Source organism: Bombus pyrosoma, linkage group LG5 (genome assembly GCF_014825855.1).
Source record: "Bombus pyrosoma isolate SC7728 linkage group LG5, ASM1482585v1, whole genome shotgun sequence".
Classification (NCBI taxonomy): Eukaryota; Metazoa; Arthropoda; class Insecta; order Hymenoptera; family Apidae; genus Bombus; species Bombus pyrosoma.
The window spans coordinates 6,216,769-6,238,513 of NC_057774.1; the positions used below are offsets into that span (position 1 = coordinate 6,216,769).

Sequence of the window (21,745 nt, forward strand, 5' to 3'; positions counted from 1 at the left end):
CTTTCTTCGCGCCTCGTCTTCGAACATCGCGCGCTTTTCGTCAGCTCGCTGTACTCGGGTCTGTCTTCAAGGGGATAGGCCCGGAGGAAGATTTTCCACGCGACAAAACGAGAACTTACGGCCAACGCGTTTCTTTCTCGAGATCTTTTTCCAACGTCTTTTCTATAGCCTTTCTTCCACGAATACCCTCGACGAGTACGCCGACCGATAAATTCTGGTTTCGTAGCACTCGACGGAAGTTGCCGGAAGGGACCTACCAGTTTACCGAACACGATCATTGCGCGAGACGTGATGACGATGGGAAACAGTTGAAAGAACCGGCCGAATAATTAATGCCTGGCACGTTCTCCGACTTGGAACGCGGCTCGATACACGTGGCACAGGATCGAACTGCCATCGTTCTCAGAAGCTTTGCGAACTTTCGCAGACACCATCATACACCGGAACTTTTTCCTACCGTTAATTACAAATTAACTCACCAGAATTATTCGTAATCCCTGGCCTTGTCGCATAGAATATCGAGTATACTTAATATTCAGTTGATAGTTTTTAATATTGTGGGAGTGGAAGTACGACGCTTTAAGATGGACAAATTCATCTAATCTGCAGATTTAATATAGAAGTGATACGATGAAAAGGAAATCAGTTAATCATCGTTAGTTAGGTACATCGTTGAGAGCGTTCGTTTTAGTCACGCTACAGTTACTTTCAATTCACTAGCTCTTACCGTTGCGAAAAAGGGATCATCAGTGATCGATTTTGAACGTTGCTTTTTCGTAAAATCTCTATAGACTCGTACGGTTCACTCTGCTCGACACACGTGTTAGAAATTTTTATGGGTTGCTCGGCTCTTTTGAGATTCCAAGGTAAGTGCCCGTGTGCGATCCCTCACAGTCCGCTTACCAAGAGGCATCAGTGTCTTTCGCACTCCGTGGCCAAATCCTTTAAAAACGAGGTCTCTGTTGCTCGGCAATGCAACGTCGTATCGCTCGCCATTAGCAAACTATCTGCCGCATCCTCTGAACAATCATATCGTCGACACCTTACACACTCGTAGCCCGCACGTAGCTCGGCGACTTTGAGTAGCCTGCTATCGACTTTCCAAACACTCGCTCAAGCAACCTGCCGCGTATGCCAAAGCTTTCACTGAGCCGTCATAAATTATGATAAGGTTAAATAACGGCGGACTATCTGCCATCACATCGTCAGGAAAATACGTTGCCGTTAACGAACGTGTAACCAGTTCCACGTTCGATATAAAAAATACATACTGAAATTTGCAACCGCAGGTGCCGCGACTACACGATGTTAACGAGCTCATGTTTCGATAATTAATTTACAGACGATTAAGGAACACAGCTTTCGCGCGCTCATTCGAGAAGAAACAACGCGGGGGCTTGGATCCAGCCTTCGATCGATTTTCAAAGCCAAGCGCCATATGCACAGGCTTATGCTGTCAAATAGGCGATAGGCCTGGTATTAAACGGTTCCACCGTATAACGAAGACGTTTCTCCTGTATTTTTCACCTAAGCCTGTATTTTTCGCGAGCACGTCGACTAAAATAATAAAAGTGTCGCAGCCGATCTCGGGCACAAACAATCGCATTTTCCAAAACCTCGAAGAGGATTTCTGCTCGCGCCGGAACTCGCCACACATTTGCTTGAGGAATTAACCGACGTTCCTCCGCTTAATCGCGCAATCAATTAGCCCGACCGAGAAGTATTCGTCCCTGGAGTCTCGATAGCGCAAGCAGACGCGGCGATCCCGCTCGTTAATTTCCTGCGAAATCGATGGACGCCGCGAGATTAGGCAGATTACGCAGGGAAAATGTTGTTGCGCAGCTGAGAAAATGCAGGATGGGAATTGTGGTTGGCGTAATAGCGGCGAGAATCACGGAAAGATAGCGAAGCTTGTTATGGGAGGGAGATATAGAAAAATAAGTTGGATGGAACTCGTAGATAACGCAACGAGTATCGTGCGTAACTACGATCTCGACAATTTTTGGATCGGCTCTCGATAGCGTCTTTAGACTAAAACGTTCCTTTGGTTAATAAATTAATCAACCGATATTAATCGCCGAGCAGATTTTACGGGAATGCGTTGAAATTTACCAACATTCTAATTTATCGCGTAATATCGTCAGAGGAAAGCTTCCATGCACTAGAATTTACAATTAAGACTTATCTACGATCTTTGCAAGAAACAACGAGTTATCTACATCTGGTACTAAGAATTAAACAGCTACATCGCAGTACACGCTATAAATTATAACAACACTATGAACTGCAACACTCACCGGGTTCTCCGCGAAGAACGCGTCTTCTTGATGTTTCGTAGGCAGGTCCAAGAAGACGGACGACCTAGATCGATCGTAAAGATCCACATCGACAAAGAAGTCGAAGAGGGGGGCGCCGTTCACCCTCAATAGCCTCGAAACTAGAGGCGTAATATCGGCTGGTGCGATGCTCTTCGGGGGTAGATAGCCGCCGAGTTCGCGTAAAAGCTCGTAAACTGAAACAAGCGATCGTAAACAAGTTTTAACGAGGTTCGCGAAGCTGCAGCGTGTCGTAGAGTGGAATTCGTCGTGGGGACTCGGTGTCTCCGTAACAAAACGAACAGAGAAAAGAGGAGAAAATAGGAAGGAAAAAATAGACGCGACTAAAAAAACACGAGTTCCTGCGGAGGTTTCGTTTAAAAATCGATGCGTCGATTCGACGAGTACGTACAATGAGAACACCGGTATTCAGCGGAGAATCAAGTTCGAATCTCGATATATCGCTATGTCCTCCCTCCCTCCCTCTTTTTACGAGAGACTTTTCATCATCGACCTTCGTATCCCTTCTTTATCAACGTTACGCGGTCCAACATGGATGCAACGATAAACCATAAATGAAATCCCAGCACACGTCGCTTGACACGCGCGTGGTATCCGCGGTAAAGATCAACAGCGCCCTTATCGAGTTTAACGATCTTCGCTTAACGCGTCTCCACGAGAGAACCAACGACGACCTTCGGTTCACAGATACGCCGCTATCGAAAAGCTGTCAAGCTTCGGTGCAGTATTCCACGATCGTCGCACACCTTTGCAATCGTGCTATAAAAAGAGAGAACGTTTCTAAATCTCCGTGGATTATATCGTTGAAGGTTGGTTGCCACTTTATTAGTTCTTGCTTACCGCTTCCATCGGACTCTTATCGGTCGATTAACGTCGCGCTCGAATTCCTCGTTACGTACAGTATGGCGACGTACGACTCGAATTAACGCACGTCGGCCGAACGGAAGTCGGGTTCCAAGGGAATGAAAAAAGTGCCAGTAGCGTTAGGCTTGCGTGTGGCAAATGATACCGATCTCGGTATAATACAGCCGCTTATAATATCATTGGCACGATTAATCTGGCTGCGAGATCGCAATTCGTAATATAATTTATTTCGTAGCGTGCAAATCGAAAGGAACGTGTTTAGCGAAATCGTATTTCTCGTCCTGCGGTTTAACACCGTAAACTCAGGCTTCGATGCTACGTCCGCTGAAAATTCATTTCCATTTAAAGACATACGCTGCACGAGACCGATTCTATTCGTCCGAAGTCATCGCGACAAACGAGAGACTTCTGCTCTTAGCTCCGCCTTTTGCCAAAGATTCGTCCTTGTTCTCATTCGCCTCATATCTGTATTCTTCTTTCCTTTTCTTTTTATTATTATTATTATTATTATCTCGACGTTTCACATAGGGAAATTCTCGTACGTCCGAATGGCCGGTGGAGAATGTCGATCACAAACTCACCCCGTCTGTCTTCCTGGAGGAACCATGCGAAGCGCCATCAAGGGGCGGACCCGGGGCTCGGTGAATATATCCGAGCTCTCGAAATCTGCAAGTTCTCCGTTAAGTAAAGCTTCGCGTGATTTCAATCGCACCGAACAATCACGCGCGCACCCCTCTTACATATACGAAATCGACATCAAGCACCGCGTCCTCCAGCCACAGCCCCTCTCTGTCCCCAAGCCCCCGACCATTCGGTTACATCTATATCTTTGCATGACGCAAGCTGCACACGCCGGCCAGATTGCTTTCGATCGACGCCCGAAATTCCTCCCTTTGTTTTACACCCCGATACGTCCTCCAATCTCTTCCAGTCATTCATACTTTTCTCTGCTACGAAACAGTTCAACGTGTTCCGTTGTTACGCAACTTCTAATCTCTCAAGTGTTTCTTACTTTGCTACTTTGAATTTTTACATTCTGAAACCTATGGAATTGTGGCCATCCGCAATGCCGACCCTTTGAGAATGAGATTAATGTTGAGAATAATCGTATTTAGATAACGAGAAAGAGAATCTTGGTTATGTAAATGCAACCGAGAAATATAAATAAGGTCCTCTAAGAATAGAATGTAACAGAAATAAAATGAAACGAAATACGATTCCTATAAAAGGAGTATCGTAACCCAATATCGCCTGACAAATTTCAAATCGTTCTCCAGTAAGAAGCAAGAGACATTTTTATATCGAATTAGTTTCAAACGAAAGACACTTTGTTTCTTCCTTTGCATATCTAATTACAACTCCAATTTGCTGCCTATTTCTGCCAATGCTTTTTTCAAAATATTACGGACCCACGATATTAGCAGCATGTTCCCTGTCTGAAGCATTAGATTCAACTAGAATCAAACGTACTATAAACTATTATAATCCAAGTTACAGTACTACGCCAAAAGAATTTACTTATAATTCTCAATGAGAATTGATTGTAAATAGTCTACCAAATAAAAAAAAGATATGTTTCCTATCGTTGAAATAACTATAGATAGTTCTGTATATCGGAAGGATACTAGGAACAAGTATAACGTCTGTTATGCATCGTTCGTACAAGTGTCTGCTCAAGACTGTTGCTATTCACAACTATTCAGCTTTGAATACAACGTACCCTTTCCAATTCTCTCGTCCCAAACAAGCGTCGCTACAAACCATTCTAACACGGTACACTGTATCCAATTTCAACTTTGTATCAAGCATCGCTCTATTTAGTATCTTTTCTCCGCCCGCGTAAAATCCTTGAACAGATACCAAACTCATTTCCCTAATTCCTTCGGATGAAAATGGATCTTTGCTCGATCGGTTTGCATTTAATTGTGACGCGACGAATTCCGAGGGTGGATGGCGTCATTGCGGATGGACGACTGGAGGATCGTCGGCGTGAATTAAGCCGGTCGGGCATGGATAATTTCCAAGCCATAGCTGGCCGTATCTCGATTGAATTCCCATGCCGAGGAAATCGGGGAAGACTGTGGGTTGCGGAAATGGAACTTCCGGATTGTTTCCATCGTGCGGCGGACTCGGCGTTCCGTGGCTGCCGCGTTTTCGATTCGGCTGCCTCGCGACAACCAAGCTGAGTATACGTGCCACGATGTCTCGTTAAGATGCTTCTAATTACAACAGAACCCAGTGAGACCAACTGGCGACGTTGCGCAGCTGGAAATTATCTCGTTAACGGGACTCGCACGAGGAAGGGAAAAAGTGGCAACATTAGAACAACCTACGAACAACCTACGAATTTCTAAATTAATTTCATCGTACTTCGTCAACGTCGACGATGGAAAGCCGCTTTTCTCTGTCTTTCGACGTACAGAAGTCGTCGTCCGTATATTACAAACAGCGAGAAAGTTTGAATTATCGAAAACAAAGGTTGAAAGCAGGTCATAATGGAAGCATCGGTACTCCTGAGACTTTGTATGAAGCTTGAAAACTATTCTTAGTTCTGCAACATTATAACGCAGGAATATTCATTGGTTTTTGATATCGTTCGATCAATCTACGAAAGATAATGTATTTCCAATGTGCTTATATTATTTAGTTTCTTCTCTCCCTTGCTTAACTATTTTCTTAATTATTCCAAAGTAATCAACGTTACTAAACAGAAGGTAAACAGGCTTGAACAAACAACTAAATAAAAATTAAATTTCTCCTATGGTGAAGAGTAACGTGATCTATTAAAGCTCGTTCCCATAAAGAGGGAAACGCGCGAAATCGATCGTGCAGCTGAAAACGAGGAAAGCGCGAAAAAGGATCGCACACGTACACAGAGGCGCGCGTCTAGCTTCGAGCTTTGCGCTTCTCAACCTTTCCATTCAGTTCTCCGGCGACGAAGAGACGCGAACTTGCCGCTTTCAGTGAAAAGTGTGCTCTTCCGCGTCAAGAGCGACTTTGACGAACACTCTCGCCCGGTTGCTATACGAACGTACGCGAAACATTCCAGCCGTGTTGTCTCCCGTCGGTGAAATATTTCGTAGAAACTTGTGCGAAACCGCTCGATCCATCGTCGCGGATGAAATTACGCCCTTTTCATTCGTCCATCTTTCTTTCGTCGATCAAGAGGCGCTGAAACCTAAATACTCTGAACGACCGGATCGTGCTCGTTTCCAATGAGCCGAGAAAAGTCACGGCGGTGTCGACTGATCGAGATTGTCCTTGACACGATTCCGAGTCGAGCATTAACATCGCAGGGGGTTAAAAAAAGCTGCTCGTCGACTCTAACTCTCTAATGTACCTCGATGGCGTCTATATATAGAAGCACTTTGGTATCTTGCTTTTTCTTCGCTCTGTCACGCTGTCAGTATTTCGCGCCCAATGTTCCTACGCTTTTTCCATTTCCAGAAACTACATTTCTTATATAATTTACTTGAACATCGATGGGATTGAATATTTTCATACACCGTACGTTTCAATGAATCAGGTCCAGGTCCGGTTTCAGGTTGACCGCCGACGGTTTCGAAACTGACCTCGCATTAGCTAGATTTTGCAACTCTATTTCCAGAGCGTAATTAAACGAATACCATTAGTGAAATTATACAAGTCGTACAAGTAAATGGTAAATGATCGTGCGAGCGATCCCAGGATATATGGTTTCGTGTATGGAATGAATCCGTTCTCTGGCTGCGCCGTCAATTGCAGACAATCTGCTTGGAGAATAACTGGCTCTTGATATAATTCTCTATTCTGTATCGTGATACTCGTGGTAAATAAAGCAAATAAACGAAATATAGTTGAACGAAGGAGGAAAAATTCGTAACCGCGTGGAACATGACACGGTGGAATAAATAATAAAATAAATCGTGTGAAAAAGTTGCAGACTCGTTCAGCCAAGTTCGACGGATAGGAAGAATAGTTAGGATTGAATGCAACAGAACAAAGTTCGAATCGGAGCATAGTTTCCTCGCGACATCCAACACCGAATAGTTTCTCGACCAGGCGGACAAGTAAATCATCCTGCGGACGTAGCCCGAGGCCAAATTGCTCAACCTTGACACCCTTGGCGACTTTCGACTCGCGACGCGCTCGTTTTCGTCCTTTTCTTATTCGCCAGCGGCTATCCTGCCGCTAACTATGCCCGTGCTGCGATTAATCTTCCCTCGTTAATTGGGTAATGGATCGTCTATCGTGCGCATGGAACGCAGGGTACAGGTGGCAAACTAATAATCGATTTTTCGCGCTCCATCGTGCCGCGTATCCAGAACAGAGGAGACCACTAGATCGTCTGGCTCGGAATAATAACCGTGTCTGTCTTAAAATAGAAAACGTTTCCTTCGAAACAATACCGTCGACGTACTACTTTCGAAGTTTGTAGCTCTCGCTATGGCAACTACTGCAACAGTGGCGTAAAGGGGAACGTTGCCGCCTATACAAAGTACGATAGAATTTGGCCTGCGTATTGCGAAAGTATCGGAAACGTATGGAATACACGAGGCGAACTTTATTAACGCGAGCAAGAACCTTGACTGCGACCGCGAAAGACCCAAGTTCGAACTAATGGCAGCCTATTAGCCGCAATTGCTATAATGAGGCCATAGTTAAATCAACATCGAACGAACGGCGAACGTTTCTACGATGGAACTTGCTCCCTGAAAGTCCGCTACGATTACAAATTCTCCAAATAAGGAAATTTCTCTACTTGAACGTTCGAAACTCCGGCGAAAGTTCGTAGAGTATCAAAGCATGTTGCGAGCACTTGAGAATGAAATCCGTGGAGAGACGAAAGCAAGGAGGGGAAAGCTATCGTGTTACCGAGAGCCATTGTAACGTCCAAAGCAGAGGCTGCTCCTATTGCAAAGTGCAGAGAGAAGGGTGACGAAAGTCGTTGGCGATACTGGCGCCTGGCTACAATCGTATAGAAAAGAGCAGAGGAACCATACGACTGCCTCCTAAAATAATGTCGACAAAGGATGTGAAAGACATCTTCACGGAAGACGTTCGACTCTACCGATAATGCGAGTTCGCGCGAACACGAACATCGCGACCTTCCTTCGAAGAGGATCGAATGTCGAGCACGCGGTCGACGCGGAGACGAAAGTGGGTCACAGATCGTGACCCCCGTTGGCAAGACGCACGCGAACTCGTGTTTTCGCCTCGTCGTTCCCCTTGGCTCCACAGCATGCGTGTACGCCTTTTTTTCCTCGGGGTTCACCGTGTCGCCGTTATCGACGTCATACGCACGCGATCGGCTCCGCTGCGCAAAAACCACCGCCGTCTTTTCACCATCTTTGCATCGCGGCTGAGAGCTTGAAAAACTACCTCAAGGACCCATCGCGCAGCCAATGACGTCATGAGATGCGCATTCGTCCGCATAATTACGCATGGGGGGTGTTTCCAACCCCTTGAGCGATTAAGCGCGTCAACCACGTTTCGAGAGAACGCACGCCAGTACCTGACCGTTTAAAACGGTCGATGATTTTTACGCTCGTCCATCTCTAAAGAGTCTGGATAGTCTCGTAGCAAGGTTTTCGTTGGAAGGATTATAGTTATTGCTTTATTATTCCGCTCGATTTTATTATTCCTTCGAGCTGATAGATACGACTGCAGCCGTTACCGACGCGACTTCAGTTTTATGCTCTGAAAACTTCCAAGGTTCTGCAGAATTATTAAGACGGCCCGCGAGCGATATACTCGACGAAGCTCCGAACCGCTTTAGACGCACGGTTATTCCAAGAACGCGTTCACTGGATTTACGATTCATTTCCGCGAAACGAGCACGAGCTAATCATTCCACGTTGGAAAAAGTATTGAAAGCGTAGTGGAAGACGTTCGACGAACCAGTCTGGTTCCAGTAGTCGTTTCCGACTGTCGCGTGATCGATAGCCCGTCAACTATTTTTATCAATCGCTGCGGTATAAAAGGCAGTCGTCCAAGGTTGTGTTCGATACTACGGACTAATCATCGTTGTTTCCAACATCCGATAGTAGCGAGCAACCTGAAACGTTCTCCGTTCTCGGAGACTCGCAAACGAGCAGCGACCGCTCGCGTACACGTGCACACACGGGTACGCACACACGCACCAACCAACCAGGCGTAATATCCACTAATTGTCCCGCGATTAATTACGCGCCCGTCCGCACATGGCCAACTGCGACCAAGCTAATCCGCCGCTGACATTATTATCCGGCTGATTGTCAGCCACGTTACCGAGCTTCGTGCCGGTGTCGTTTCGATCGTCTCGATTAGAAGTCATTTACACGAGCAATTTTCACGACGATACCAGGCTCGATTGCACCGTGGCCGAGTCGAACGAATGGCTGTACGTTACAGGAGTTGAGTTATTTAACAGCGACGGCCGAATCAAGAGATCTAATCTACCAGCCACGGCTAGAAATTGATGTTAACCGGCAAAGCTCAAGCTACTTGGTCACGGAAAATAAAAAAGCTTGCGGTATTTCGTACGAATCGATAGCTTTTAGAAATCTATCCATCGTTCTCTGTTCGATATTAATAACCTCGTAATATCTTCGTTAAAACGCGTTTTAACGGTCGAAGAACGATAATGGAACGTGACGATCATCTTTCGCCTGGTCGTTTGTTTTCATCCGAAGAAAAATATGATCGGTTAAAACAAAGGCAGAACAAACAGGAATCCAGTGTATCTCTCGAAAGTTCGATAGATTCATATCAACGACGATCCACTGTATCTATATTAATTCGTGGCAGCCACTTTTCTTCCCAGCCCGTGTCCAACCATAAATAAGCACAGCCGAACGAATGAATTTCTTTTTACTTTTGAAAAAATCCCACACGATCCAGCGCATAAATCGCGGTCAGGCGGACGCGCCATCGATCAGAATTACCAAAAGCCACGGCGTCGAAGGGCTGGAAATCCCCGTGGCGAAGGGAAAAATTTGTTTCGACCGTTTCGCGCGCGATGTCACTGAAATGCAAATCGCGGGGCGATAAAAAGGCAGCGTGCTGACCGCCGACAAACTGTCCACCCCAAACGCCGCATACGCTCGGAGAATGCTCGCGCGCGGAGCATAATCCTCGAATCAACCCCGAAAACCAGCCGCGGGCGTCGCTAGAAAAAAAGGGATCGCCTCTGTACTGTTTCGCCGACAAGCTAATCGATCGCCATCACTTCCATTTCTATCACGCTGTACCTTTTTTTTCCCTACCTTCACCGTCTCTCTGTTTTTCCTCCTGCCGATGGCTTTTTTGCGCGAGTTTCAATTATGGTAAAGAATTTTTTGTCAGCGATCTCTGTCGACGCGTGGTCTGACGCCAGGTCCTCTGGAAACGAACCACAACCGAGCAGGCCGCAGCACTACAACCGCGGCCGGCACACGGCTGAAATTCTGGCGTTCAATTAAATCCGCGTTGACACGCGGTCAGAAATTAAAGCCGTACCTGGCCTCCAACGAAATATCGCGCTTCACGTCCCTGGCGTGATATATTTTTGCAATTTTCTGATAAGAAACGCGCAGTACGTTCGTGCATTGAGTAAAGCGCGGTTATTTATTCGTTTATGAGGAATTAAAAGATTTAAACAGCCGAACTAGATTTAGATTTCATTTTTTTAGTCACGTTCGTGAATATGAAACCGCATGAACATCCACACTATGCTAATAACTTACGGTTTTATATTTGCGGGGGATGGTTGTTTGAGTTGTTTAAATGACGAGATTACTTGGTTTCGAAACCGTCAAATATATTTGAAAATATTATAAATATAATTCAGAGTCGGCCGTAGATTGCTCGATACTGGTCGTTAAAGAACGCTCGATACCAACTGATTCGCTAAAGACTGCCTATTGATCGCTAATAAAATTCCTCAAGACTGAGACTGACAAACTGGTCATCTTACGATCGCGTTCGTTTATTTATACTCGTCAGTGGTTTTGGTCAGGAGTTTGTTTATTATTACATTATGTATATCCCAACGAGGTTGATACTCCGAGGCAAAGCAGCAACATGATTCGAATTGTCCTCTAGCTCATGTGCCGCTACATATTTTTCTGAGACTTTTCGAAAGACTAGGATTTTGTAACGTCGCGAACAATTTGTCGACTAGAGGGGCAACCACAAATAATTCACGGCGATCCAGTGAAACGGATGATCGTACGCGTACTCGTTTCAGAAGAACTCCCGAGCCGAGAGAGCAACGCGATTCATCGACAGCCGGCTTAACAGTCAATTAACGTCGAATGAACTCGATGCACCGCGGCGAGGATGGCGAACGAGTACATTTTTCCTACACAAAGCGAACCGCCGGCTTTTTGTTTCCCGCTTTAGACCAGCTCCACCAATTTCCAAGGTTCGCATTATCGCGGTGCACCGTGATGGCAACGGCCTTGAAGCGCGTTTCCATGGGATACACGAGACCGTAGCGAAACAGGCACCGTTTCGATCGTCGTTCCGAATAATCGGAGAAGAGCGACGACTTTCAGAACGAAACGAGGAGATGGAGAACAAACGGAAGCGAAAGTCCTTCATCCAAGTTTTCGCGATACGCGAGTACCGGTGGATAGGTAACGACATTTCCCTTGGTCTTTGTAGAAATCGCAGCTGTGATCGATTTCCAGCGGAAGGCCGGAAATGATCGGAGGGCCGTGTTTTTCAGGCAAACACGGTCGCGAAGGGTATCGGGCATCGATTATATAACCGCTATCGATCCAGCTTTAAGAAGCTAACGTAGAATTGAATGATAGGTCGCTAGGGGATTCCCGGGAAGAAGCACGTGGCCATACGTTCCACGTTGCATTATGAAACGATAAGAGGATTCTCTCTACCTCTGTTCATCTACCTCGCTCTTTCTTCCTTCGTTCTTCGATCGAAGCGATACGAGTACGGTTCCTAAAAGAGTCATGTCAATTTACCGTGGCTCACAATTCCATGAAGATTTGCAACGCGATCGCTCCACAAATCTGATTGAAATAAGTGTAGTGTAAACGAGCGAAATCAGTTTCGTCGGAGTTTAACAGCGGTCGCTGCAATCACGTTTTAATCAAATATTCTATGCTAGCGATTGAATCGATCGCGTTCAACGACTGCCGGTATATTTTCGAGCAAACAATCGGTGCTATGGGACAGGTTCCCAAAGCGTAGCCAACAGGTTCTCGTCACGTCGCTTTGCGTACGCATCTCGCGTCACGTCACAATTATCCCATTCTAACCAAGAACCTCTCTTCGCCCGTAAATAGCGCAAATGTGTATCGCAGAAACTATCGTTACCGAGATACCGTAGCGTATGAAAGAATCGTCTCTGGACCGTGGATGACCATTCTAGCGTTATGTTTCGCTTTGAAGCTCGTAAATACCAATACCATGAATCATACCGGAGCAAAAAGAAGTACTCTATTGTCGCGATCGCTTCGACAACAGCAACGATAGCGAGTATCGCCGTGATATTTCGACGAAACGGGGCTCCGTCGAATTCATCTCTGATTAATGCCGCTGGCCGACGATTTGGCGCCGATACTGATTGATTAATCGCACTGTCGGCCGTACGGTATCGGCTCCACCGTACCCGACATTGCCTTGCTTCTATTCTTAGGCCGCCTACATTGACTTTCTGGGTTAAAGCGTGCGGTCGTATCGCAGTGACGCGAGAGTCACGATCAACCTGCCTCTTCTCTTCTCTTCTCTTCTCCGAGTCGAATCGCCCACTTTTTACATCATCGAAAAGTTTTCGATTGATCCTCGTGACCCCGAGACTTTGGTCGGGAGATAAATTTTATTTGAAACTCGACCCTATTCCGTGCTTACAATTAATCCTTTCTTCGGAGAAATGAATTTCCTTTGGGAAAGAGGGAATCTGCTAGATTGGTGAAACTGCACGAAAATTTCAGCGTAAATAATAGCCAACCGCTTGGTCCATGGGAAACGCCCACTCGAAGATGTGGTAGCCGGAACCTTTAGTTTTACTAAATTCCTGTATCGTTAACAAAATAGATATAATTATCGCAGCCGGATATTCGTTGGTCTCGCTCGGTTTAGTAACATCGTGATAATTCGAAAGTTACATATCCAACGATCTACGTATACGTCTCGAGAATTATTTTACATCTTTGTTAGACGATCATACGATTATACGATTTTCTATACGATTTCAAGACCCATTCTGTTTTATCGTCGCGACATATCACCAAATAATTCAATTATAACAGTCGGATCGTTTCTAATTCCTTCGCTAGAATGTAAAACTCCATCGATAGTACAATCGTTCATTGTCCGATGTTGTTGAGGTTATTAGATGTATGAACATATGAATATATTTAAATACAGAAGTGTAAGTACAAGTAGGAATATCACTTGAGCTGGTCCCGATCCGCACGCTAGCAGTGTTGCCCTATAACTATATAAAACTATGTAAAATCCCGAAGCCATCGTCGCTTGTCTACTGTCTATGGTCTGCTTTCGTCCCAGTCTATTGTCTATACGCTGTCGATGGCTTCATTGCTTGAGAAAACTAAAAAGACCAGATGTAGAGTTTTCTTAGAGGTAGTGACCACTTCAACAGACGCAAAAAGATAAAGTCAATCCTGGAAAATCAACGAGATGTGGTCTTCTGTTTCACCATTGCAACGTATGACCAAATAATTCAATTATGACAGTCGGATCGTTCCTAATTCTTTCTGTAGAATTTGTAACTCCATCGATAGTACAATCATTCGTTGTCCGATGCAAAAGGATAAAGTCAATTCTGGAGAGTCGAGATTTGGTCTTCTGCTTCATCATTGTAACGTATGACCAAATAATTCAATTATGACAGTCGGATCGTTCCTAATTCTTTCTGTAGAATTTGTAACTCCATCGATAGTACAATCGTTCGTCGTCCGATGCAAAAGGATAAAGTCAATTTTGGAGAGTCAACGAGAGTCTTCGAGGCTCGCTACGGAATAGTCTCGCGCACGTTCTTCTTCGCTTATTCTCCACGCATCGCATTCCCGTAATTCGTTGCTCTCAGCACCGTTGCAACTCGCTACCACTGCTAACTCTGTCTTCCGTCACCGAGTTGTTTCTCCCTCAGACGTAACATCTTTCTCACCGCCGCATCATAATACGAGAAAAATGAAAACGCGAGGAAGCATTAGCGACCGCCATCGGAAAACGCCCTCTTCCCTTTCACGGCGATCCCTCGCCGCACCAGCCTTTCTCGCGCGAACCGTTCCGACGAATTCTTCGTTATTGTTTGAGCGACGGAGTCGCGCATGTCTCGCTGAATCCATTGTCGTCGACGAGTGAGCGAAAAATCGGACGAACCGCGACGTCTCTCGATCCTCTCCGCCGCCGCGAGTTTTAAAGACGCGCACCCGATTTAATGGAATTTAACAAACGCGGTCTGTCGTTCTGCACGCTTCTAGGTATCCTTTTGCCGGAGCACAATAGAGAAGGCACGACGTGTCGTCGCATTCGTATTTTATCGCCACTGTTTCGCTTTCAAGGTTTGACCAAGGATTGAGTAGTACGAGTCAATGATATCTAACGCTGGCAAGGTAATGGCATGGTTGTACCGTTTCATTCAGTTCGTTTGCACTTGGAACACGGTCGAACGTGTAATGTACACGTTTGCATTCATATTTTGTCACGATATTTTGTTTTTCGAACTTTGCATCAAGTTATACGAGTCAATGATATCGGACATCGTTGAATTAATAACATAGTTGTGCTGTTTCATTCAGTTTGTTTATATGCCGAACGTGGTGAAGAGGATACAACGTGCCAGTGAATTCGTATTTTGTTACGACATCTGCGCTTTTAGTTTGACAGAGGCGGACAGTAGTACAAGTCGACGATATCTGACATTGTCCAGTTAATAGCATAGTTATGTACTGTTTTATTGGGTTTGCTTTACTCTGAACACGGTGAAAGGGACACAACGTGTCACAGCATTCATATTTCGTTACAAACCTCTGATTATTAAAGTTCGACGTGGGATGAAGTACTCAATAACACGCAACACAGCGGAGTTAATATCATACGTAGTACGGTTTTATCGAGCTTCATCCATCGCTGAATCGGAAACGACGTCTCGTAAAACGAAATACGTAATTTAATACTGGTCGATTCTAGTTGCTATTAATTCTATATCTATACATAAAAAGAGTCGGCAAGAAGGAAGCGGTAGGAGTCAATAATATCCAGCGTCGATCGCTATCCAAGTGTCTACCGAAAGTTGCCATCGTAATCGCCCACATCTGCGATTCCAATTTCCCTGCTTATTCGTATCGCTTACGCTCGCTTCGTGGAAAAGGAACCCGGAGGCAAAAGCGAAACCTTCACGATCGTACAAATTTCTGACAAATAATATTTCTTACGATGCGAAACCAACAAACGTATCGTTGAACACGCACCTTTCTTACGATGGAAAGTCGAGAACGTTGCGGTACGAGCAAATAATTTCCGACGTCGTAGCACGCCATCATCGTGTTGCTCGATAAAGACGAACGTTTCGAGCGTCGTTTCGTCGGCGAGAAAGAAACTTCCGACGAGTGAAAATCGTCGTAGCCCGGGCGAACGGGAAACAAATCGCTGAGAAACGTTAACAAAACATTTATTCCACGAGGAAGCCTCGATGTGACGTAAATCGCGTAAAATATTCCCACCACGCCGTTCATAAATATTACGTAACGCGTTGCACGATACATCGGTGCATGCACACGCGTAACATTTACAGAATCGGCGACGGTCGTTCGAGTTCGATCCGTGATCGAAAATGCTCGTTTTATTGGCCGCGAGAGTTTCGTGATTCCCGTGCGTATGAATAATCGATCAGCGTCGAGCCGTGAAAGCTCGGCCTCGGGGATTCTCCGAAGAGAGAGAGAAAGAGAGAGAGAGAGGGAAAGGAAATAGAAGCGCGAGGAAAAGAGGCCAAAGAATGGAACATCTGTGTCGGCGATTGAATATATGAATGAACGTCGCGACAGATATATCATGGCTACGTTGCCGCACTACGTGTCGCGTACGATGCGGCACGAAACGCAACACGTGCACCTCTGCGCTAAAATTCATGACGTCTTCCTCCGTTCTTTCTCTGAGATTTAATAAGATCTTGCGACGCGGGCAAGCTCGCGATATCTTATATTTGCTACTGTAGTACCGTGGACAAATGGCCTAAGAAATATCGGCTGAACCATAAACAATGTTGAGGGGAAGCCTAAGTGCCGACAGGCTCATCAATGTGTCGTCGATCCTTCGGTCGAATAGTTACGCGGGAAAAAGGCCTATATGATCATGGCCATGGACGATTGCGGAACACGTACGTGGTGGGGCTATGAGAAAAGACAAAGGGATGCTTAAGGGAGGAAGACGAATTGACAGGCAGTGTGAATTGAGAAGTCAGAGTGTTGTGGAGGAGGGTGGTCCGCGTGAAAGAGAGCGTTGGGCCCGTGGTGACGAGAATTGTGAATTAACTATTTAGTTGTCTTAGTTATACTGTATTTAGTTCGCGTTAAATAACCATCGTTTCCTGTTTAATCCGTTCTAAATAAATAAATAAATCCTACACAGCCGTAATTGTATGGCGATTTGAAATTGCACAGAAGGCAATGCGGATGATACGCAGAGACGTATAAGACGTTCGAAACAAAATATCTCCGTGTAGGTTCCATTTAGTCGCGTTTATAAAAACCTTCATTTGCATAGGTAACTACCGACGATTTGTCGAAAGCACGTGATAGTTGTACGTACATGGCGAAAGATGGAAAGCCAGAAAGATGCGTGACGAGCGATCGTTCGCGTAAATGCGATTCAGCGACGCGGATACACGGCGCACCGGTTTCATTCTCATCGCGTGAGGACGTCGCGAGGGAAGATACGCGAATGTGACGCATCGTCCGCGGAAACGACGTCGTTCACATGGACGCAACGACGCCTCGGCGTTATTTCCGGTAACGACACTGCATTTGTCTGTCACGCGTATCTCTTTCAAATGGAAAGTCGCCTGTGCCGTCGCCGTATCGATCGACGCGTTCAGGATCCACTTACCGGGTGTAAAATTCACCGGTTTCTCCTTGAATTCCAAGCAACCGTTGTAAAACTGGCCCAGCTTCTCGAACACGCCCACCATATGGCCCGTCTTGTTCGCCAGCAGCTCTGAGAAATGTTAAAAAAGCGTTAATTATTAAATAGGTCGAATACGGGGCTGGAATTCGATCGATCGCTACGGGGCACTTTTCCGTAAATTCTCAGTATAATTTTCGTTGGGAAATGTAAGACGTTTAACGGTGCTGCTCTAGTTGAATGTTCATGTCCTAAAAGAGTCTTAACGTTGGGAAAATATTTTTACGCGTAGAGGTGAAACACGAAATTATACACATCGATAGCGATTCTTGTTTCTAAAGTTAACAAACTTTGTAATCCCGTAGAATGCTTCAAATTTTTATATCTCATCTCGTATTTATTTCACCGAGGGAAAAGGCACGATATTTTGAGGAAAAGTTCGATAGAAAATTGGAACAAAAATTCTTTCGTATTTTTCTCGAACTTAAGAAAAGGTTAAGAGAGAAGTGGAAGAATCGGTAGAGAAGATTGTAGGGTTAAGGGAAATACTAAATCGTAAATAAATTCCTCGAAATGTTTCAAACGCAGAGTGGAGTGAAACGATAGAAATGGTAGACAATCGTCCAGAAACGGAATATAGCATCGCGAATGAACCGAATGTTTCTCGAGTGCACGCGAACTCTTTGTACCGAAATATTTTTCGTCGCTGCAGATGCACCGTGGCACGAGCAAATATAAATCACGGATTCATTGCTCTATAAAAAGATCGACGCAAACCTCGACCGACACTCCGGCCGAATATACCACGACTTGGCCATTCAAAGTTCGAAAATGGCAAAGGTTCGCTTGGATATCGCTAAAAGCGATTGAGGAGGTTGTCTCCGCCGAAATAGATCGAACGAGGATTCGTTCCGTTTTAAAAGCCGGTGTTACAGTAGTCGGAGCAGTTAATAAAACTAAAGAAAAATAGAGTCGCTGTACGTTCGTGCTAAAAGCGTAAGTTCGCGTTCTAACGAAGACAGACGCACACCGAAAGGATTCGGAAATCTGGTAAGCTGACATTTATGGAGATAAATTTTCAGTATTATAGCAAGCTTTCCACCTATCGTTTTAATTAAAATCAACCGTCGATTCGAAATTCTTTCCTTTTCTTCGAATTCAACGATTTTTATACTCGCAATTTTATACTTCTGCAAATCGATTTATGATAGCATTTCAGCCCGACTACTAGTAAATCACCGAGAGCCGAACGTGGAACGGAGAAGAAAAGGAAGAAGAAAGGGGAACGATGGCGAGCGACGAGGCAAACGTTCGACTTCCACCGTTCGTCGAGGTCGTTCGACCAACGATCGTAGCTCGTATGTGGAGCATTGTGTCGAGTCATGGGACAACGTGCATGACACACTTCCGTGTGCACGTATATCGATTAACATGAAATATTTATAGTACGGCCAACCGAGTGGCCGATCCGGCCTTCCGTGAGGCCTTTGCTGACCTCCTACGGGACGTCCTCGACTTCCACGTCTTCTCTTCGTTCCCACTTTATTTCCACTTTATGAGCTTTTATTGCTTCGCGCTTTGCATTGCGCATATTCGCCGGCCAATCGTTACCGTCCTTACGATCCTTGGCCATTTTTCAACGCGTTTCTAAAAACTCCATCCATCTTTTCCGTTTCCACTTCTCCCTTCCTTTATTCTCTGTCTCGCGAGATTTTCCATGATCGAACAATGGACTTTGGCGGACGATAACGTCGTGAATCGAAGGAGGTGTCGCCATAGACGACCTTTCGCCTTACTTTTACGAATCGAATTTACGAGTCGTTTATTCCACGATTACTACCTTTTCACAGACTCGTATACGCTTTTTCCATCCCTTTGAAGACTACAATGGTTAAAACTTGACGACGATTGAATTTCTACAAGAAATAAGATGAAGATCCAAAGAAGCTTTCGATTGATAATTTCTTCGAAGCGTGTCAATTCCGCGAGAGATAAGACCGCGAATCGAGGAAAGCTTCGATTAATAATCTATGCGAAGACTCGTGACCGCGGCAACGTATATTGAAAATCGATATCGCGTCTACGTTCTTGCACTACACCCTCACACTCTGTGCCAGTCTACGCGGTCGTACAAGGAATTAGAATTTAATGCAATCAAGAGCGACGCCGTCCTGGGTATCCTGACGCGCTCAACAATTTAAGCGAAAGAAAAGCGCCGTTCCTCGTCGCTTTATCGACTATTTCGAATCGACTAAACTATAAAGCAGGAAACACCGAATAATGTCCCCTTGATCGATCATTATACACGACTAGGTATATACTCGATATTCAAAGGTTCTCCAGAGAACCGTGTTTAATCGGCCAGTTCGATTGTACGAGCCTAGTCGGTTGAATTTTCACGGCAATGAGATTCCACGCGAGATTCCACGAGCAACAGTTATTTCCATGGAATCGCGCATAACCGTGAGCTATCCGGGAAACACGGTAAAACTGCGTTCGTTAATTCCTTCTGTATCGATGCTTTCCATTCGAAGCAGACCGCGGTTTTAGGATCGTTGATTGCGCCAAGTGAAAATCAGAGAGCCACGAGAGGGGAAAAAAGAAACGGAAGGAAACTGGAGAACAAAACGGGCAGCCGCACGAAATAGGTGAATCGCTATCTGCAAGCTCGTTACACGCCGTTTCGAGATGAGTTTCGCAGCCACTCGTCGCGACTTCGCGATTCCAAAGTACCAGCGGAAGTCCGCGCCCGGTTCTTTCGTTTCCAACTCTGTGCACGCTCGCGCCCTCCGCCCCTCCCTCCTTTTGTCGTCACTTTCTCGTGCCGCGGTTCCGTCTAAATGGAAACTCGAAATTTCGGCCTGCTAACCACGCGTACAGAAGCCTGGCCAGCTTTTGTCGACACTCCCGAGATAGCCCGGACCTGTTTTCATTTTCTCCATTTCGCCCAACCCCTCGTTTTCTTCAATTCATCCTTCTCTCCTACCTCTTCGTGCTACCGCATTTTTGTTTCCCTACTCCATTCGTCCGCTATCCGTCCCTCTCTTGCGTGTTTCTAAAAATAAGAATAATAAGAAAAAAGAAGAATAAAAGAGGAGTAGGAAACGTTCAACCGCGTACGAGCTTCTATGAACGCACTACGAGGGCCAATCGCAACGTTTGCGTCCGCGGAAAGATTGCCACTTGCCAAGTTGGAAAAGTATGTCGGTGAAGTTGTCTTGGCGCGAACGAAACCAAAGTTTCGACGATTGAATTGTCGTTAAGACGTTGCTTAAAAACCGCTAAACGCGAACGTGAATATTCAATCTACGCCAGTGAAAAGGGACTGGAGAACAAAACGCGAGAACTCGAGTTCGCTGTAACTTTTTCTTTCCGGATGAATCGTGAAAGGTTTTGCGGAAGAAGTTTCCACGGCGATGGCAGTTTCCAGGCCATGCAACTTCCCGGCAAAGTCCACTGAATAGATTAAAACGCGACGTTTTAGGATCTTTGCGAAACATTTCTTTTTACGATTAAACGTTTGCTTTTCTTATTCCTTTCTTTTTTTCTTTCCCATTTTTTTCTTTTTTTTCGTTTGGCTTTTAAAATACATATTTACGAATAAAGGCACGAATCCAGGCGATGCACCGTCACAACCATGATGCAAATTACGATCACATAATACAGGATTTTTTACGAGCAATCCGGTTAGAACGTTAACAGAGGCTGCTGCGTAGTATTTCAGCGTAACATCCCGGTAATGCGCCCGGACATAATGGCCGGCCCGTAATGTATTCCATAAAAAAAAAAAGAGACATTAAAAGCCAGCTGAACGCAAACTTCCCTACACCGACCGAATAATCTTCCATCTCCTCTCTTTATGGATTTCTTTGATACTTAACAACCGCGTAATTAAGATCGCGATCGAAAATTATCTGCTATCGAGTTGAGCTTATAAAAGTCGATTGATCGTAAAAATTTTTTATAATCTCACAAAGCGTGCAATGTTGCGTATATTCTAGTTACAAATTCATTTTTAAATGCGATATCGTTCTTATTTCAGCTACTAGAAAAATCGCGAAACAAAAGTTTAAGCCGATGGTCTTAAAACTAGCCGCATTCTCATACTATTAGCTACATCTTTAAACGCTAGTAAACAGGAAGAAGCCTCGCGTTACAATACTTTCACAGCGCAGTTTCGCTTCGCTGCGGCAGCGTTCCGAAACGACCAAAGAAAAGCTGCAGCCCCGCGGAATTTCAATTTCTCGCTTTATTACGTTTCGTTGCCCTAAAATAACCAAGCGGAAATTCTATGGATTCACGGATCAAAAAAAAAAAAAAAAAGAAAAAAGAAAGAAAGAATATTCCATGGCCACACGCAGTCCTATTACCAACATTACAAAACGGTTTTGCCTTTTCTATCTCTTTCGATCTGCCTCTCCTCTGCCGGCCTATCTTTTCATGAACAAATTACGAAAACGATCAACGATGCATGCAATTGCCAGTGAATATTG

At 45.1% G+C, this 21,745-nt stretch overlaps 1 protein-coding gene across 2 annotated transcripts in view; it reads right to left on the minus strand.

Annotated features, from left to right (window-relative positions):
• Positions 1-21,745, minus strand: part of LOC122567791 (neprilysin-1) — a 73,396-nt gene that overhangs the window by 30,517 nt on the left and 21,134 nt on the right. For both annotated transcript variants that reach the window (XM_043726789.1, XM_043726787.1), the window contains exons 5-6: positions 17,238-17,345; positions 2,298-2,512 (exon numbers count right to left, since the gene is read on the minus strand). In XM_043726789.1, the coding sequence (XP_043582724.1) occupies positions 2,298-2,512; positions 17,238-17,345 (323 nt within the window). The remainder of the gene's footprint in view (positions 1-2,297; positions 2,513-17,237; positions 17,346-21,745) is intronic.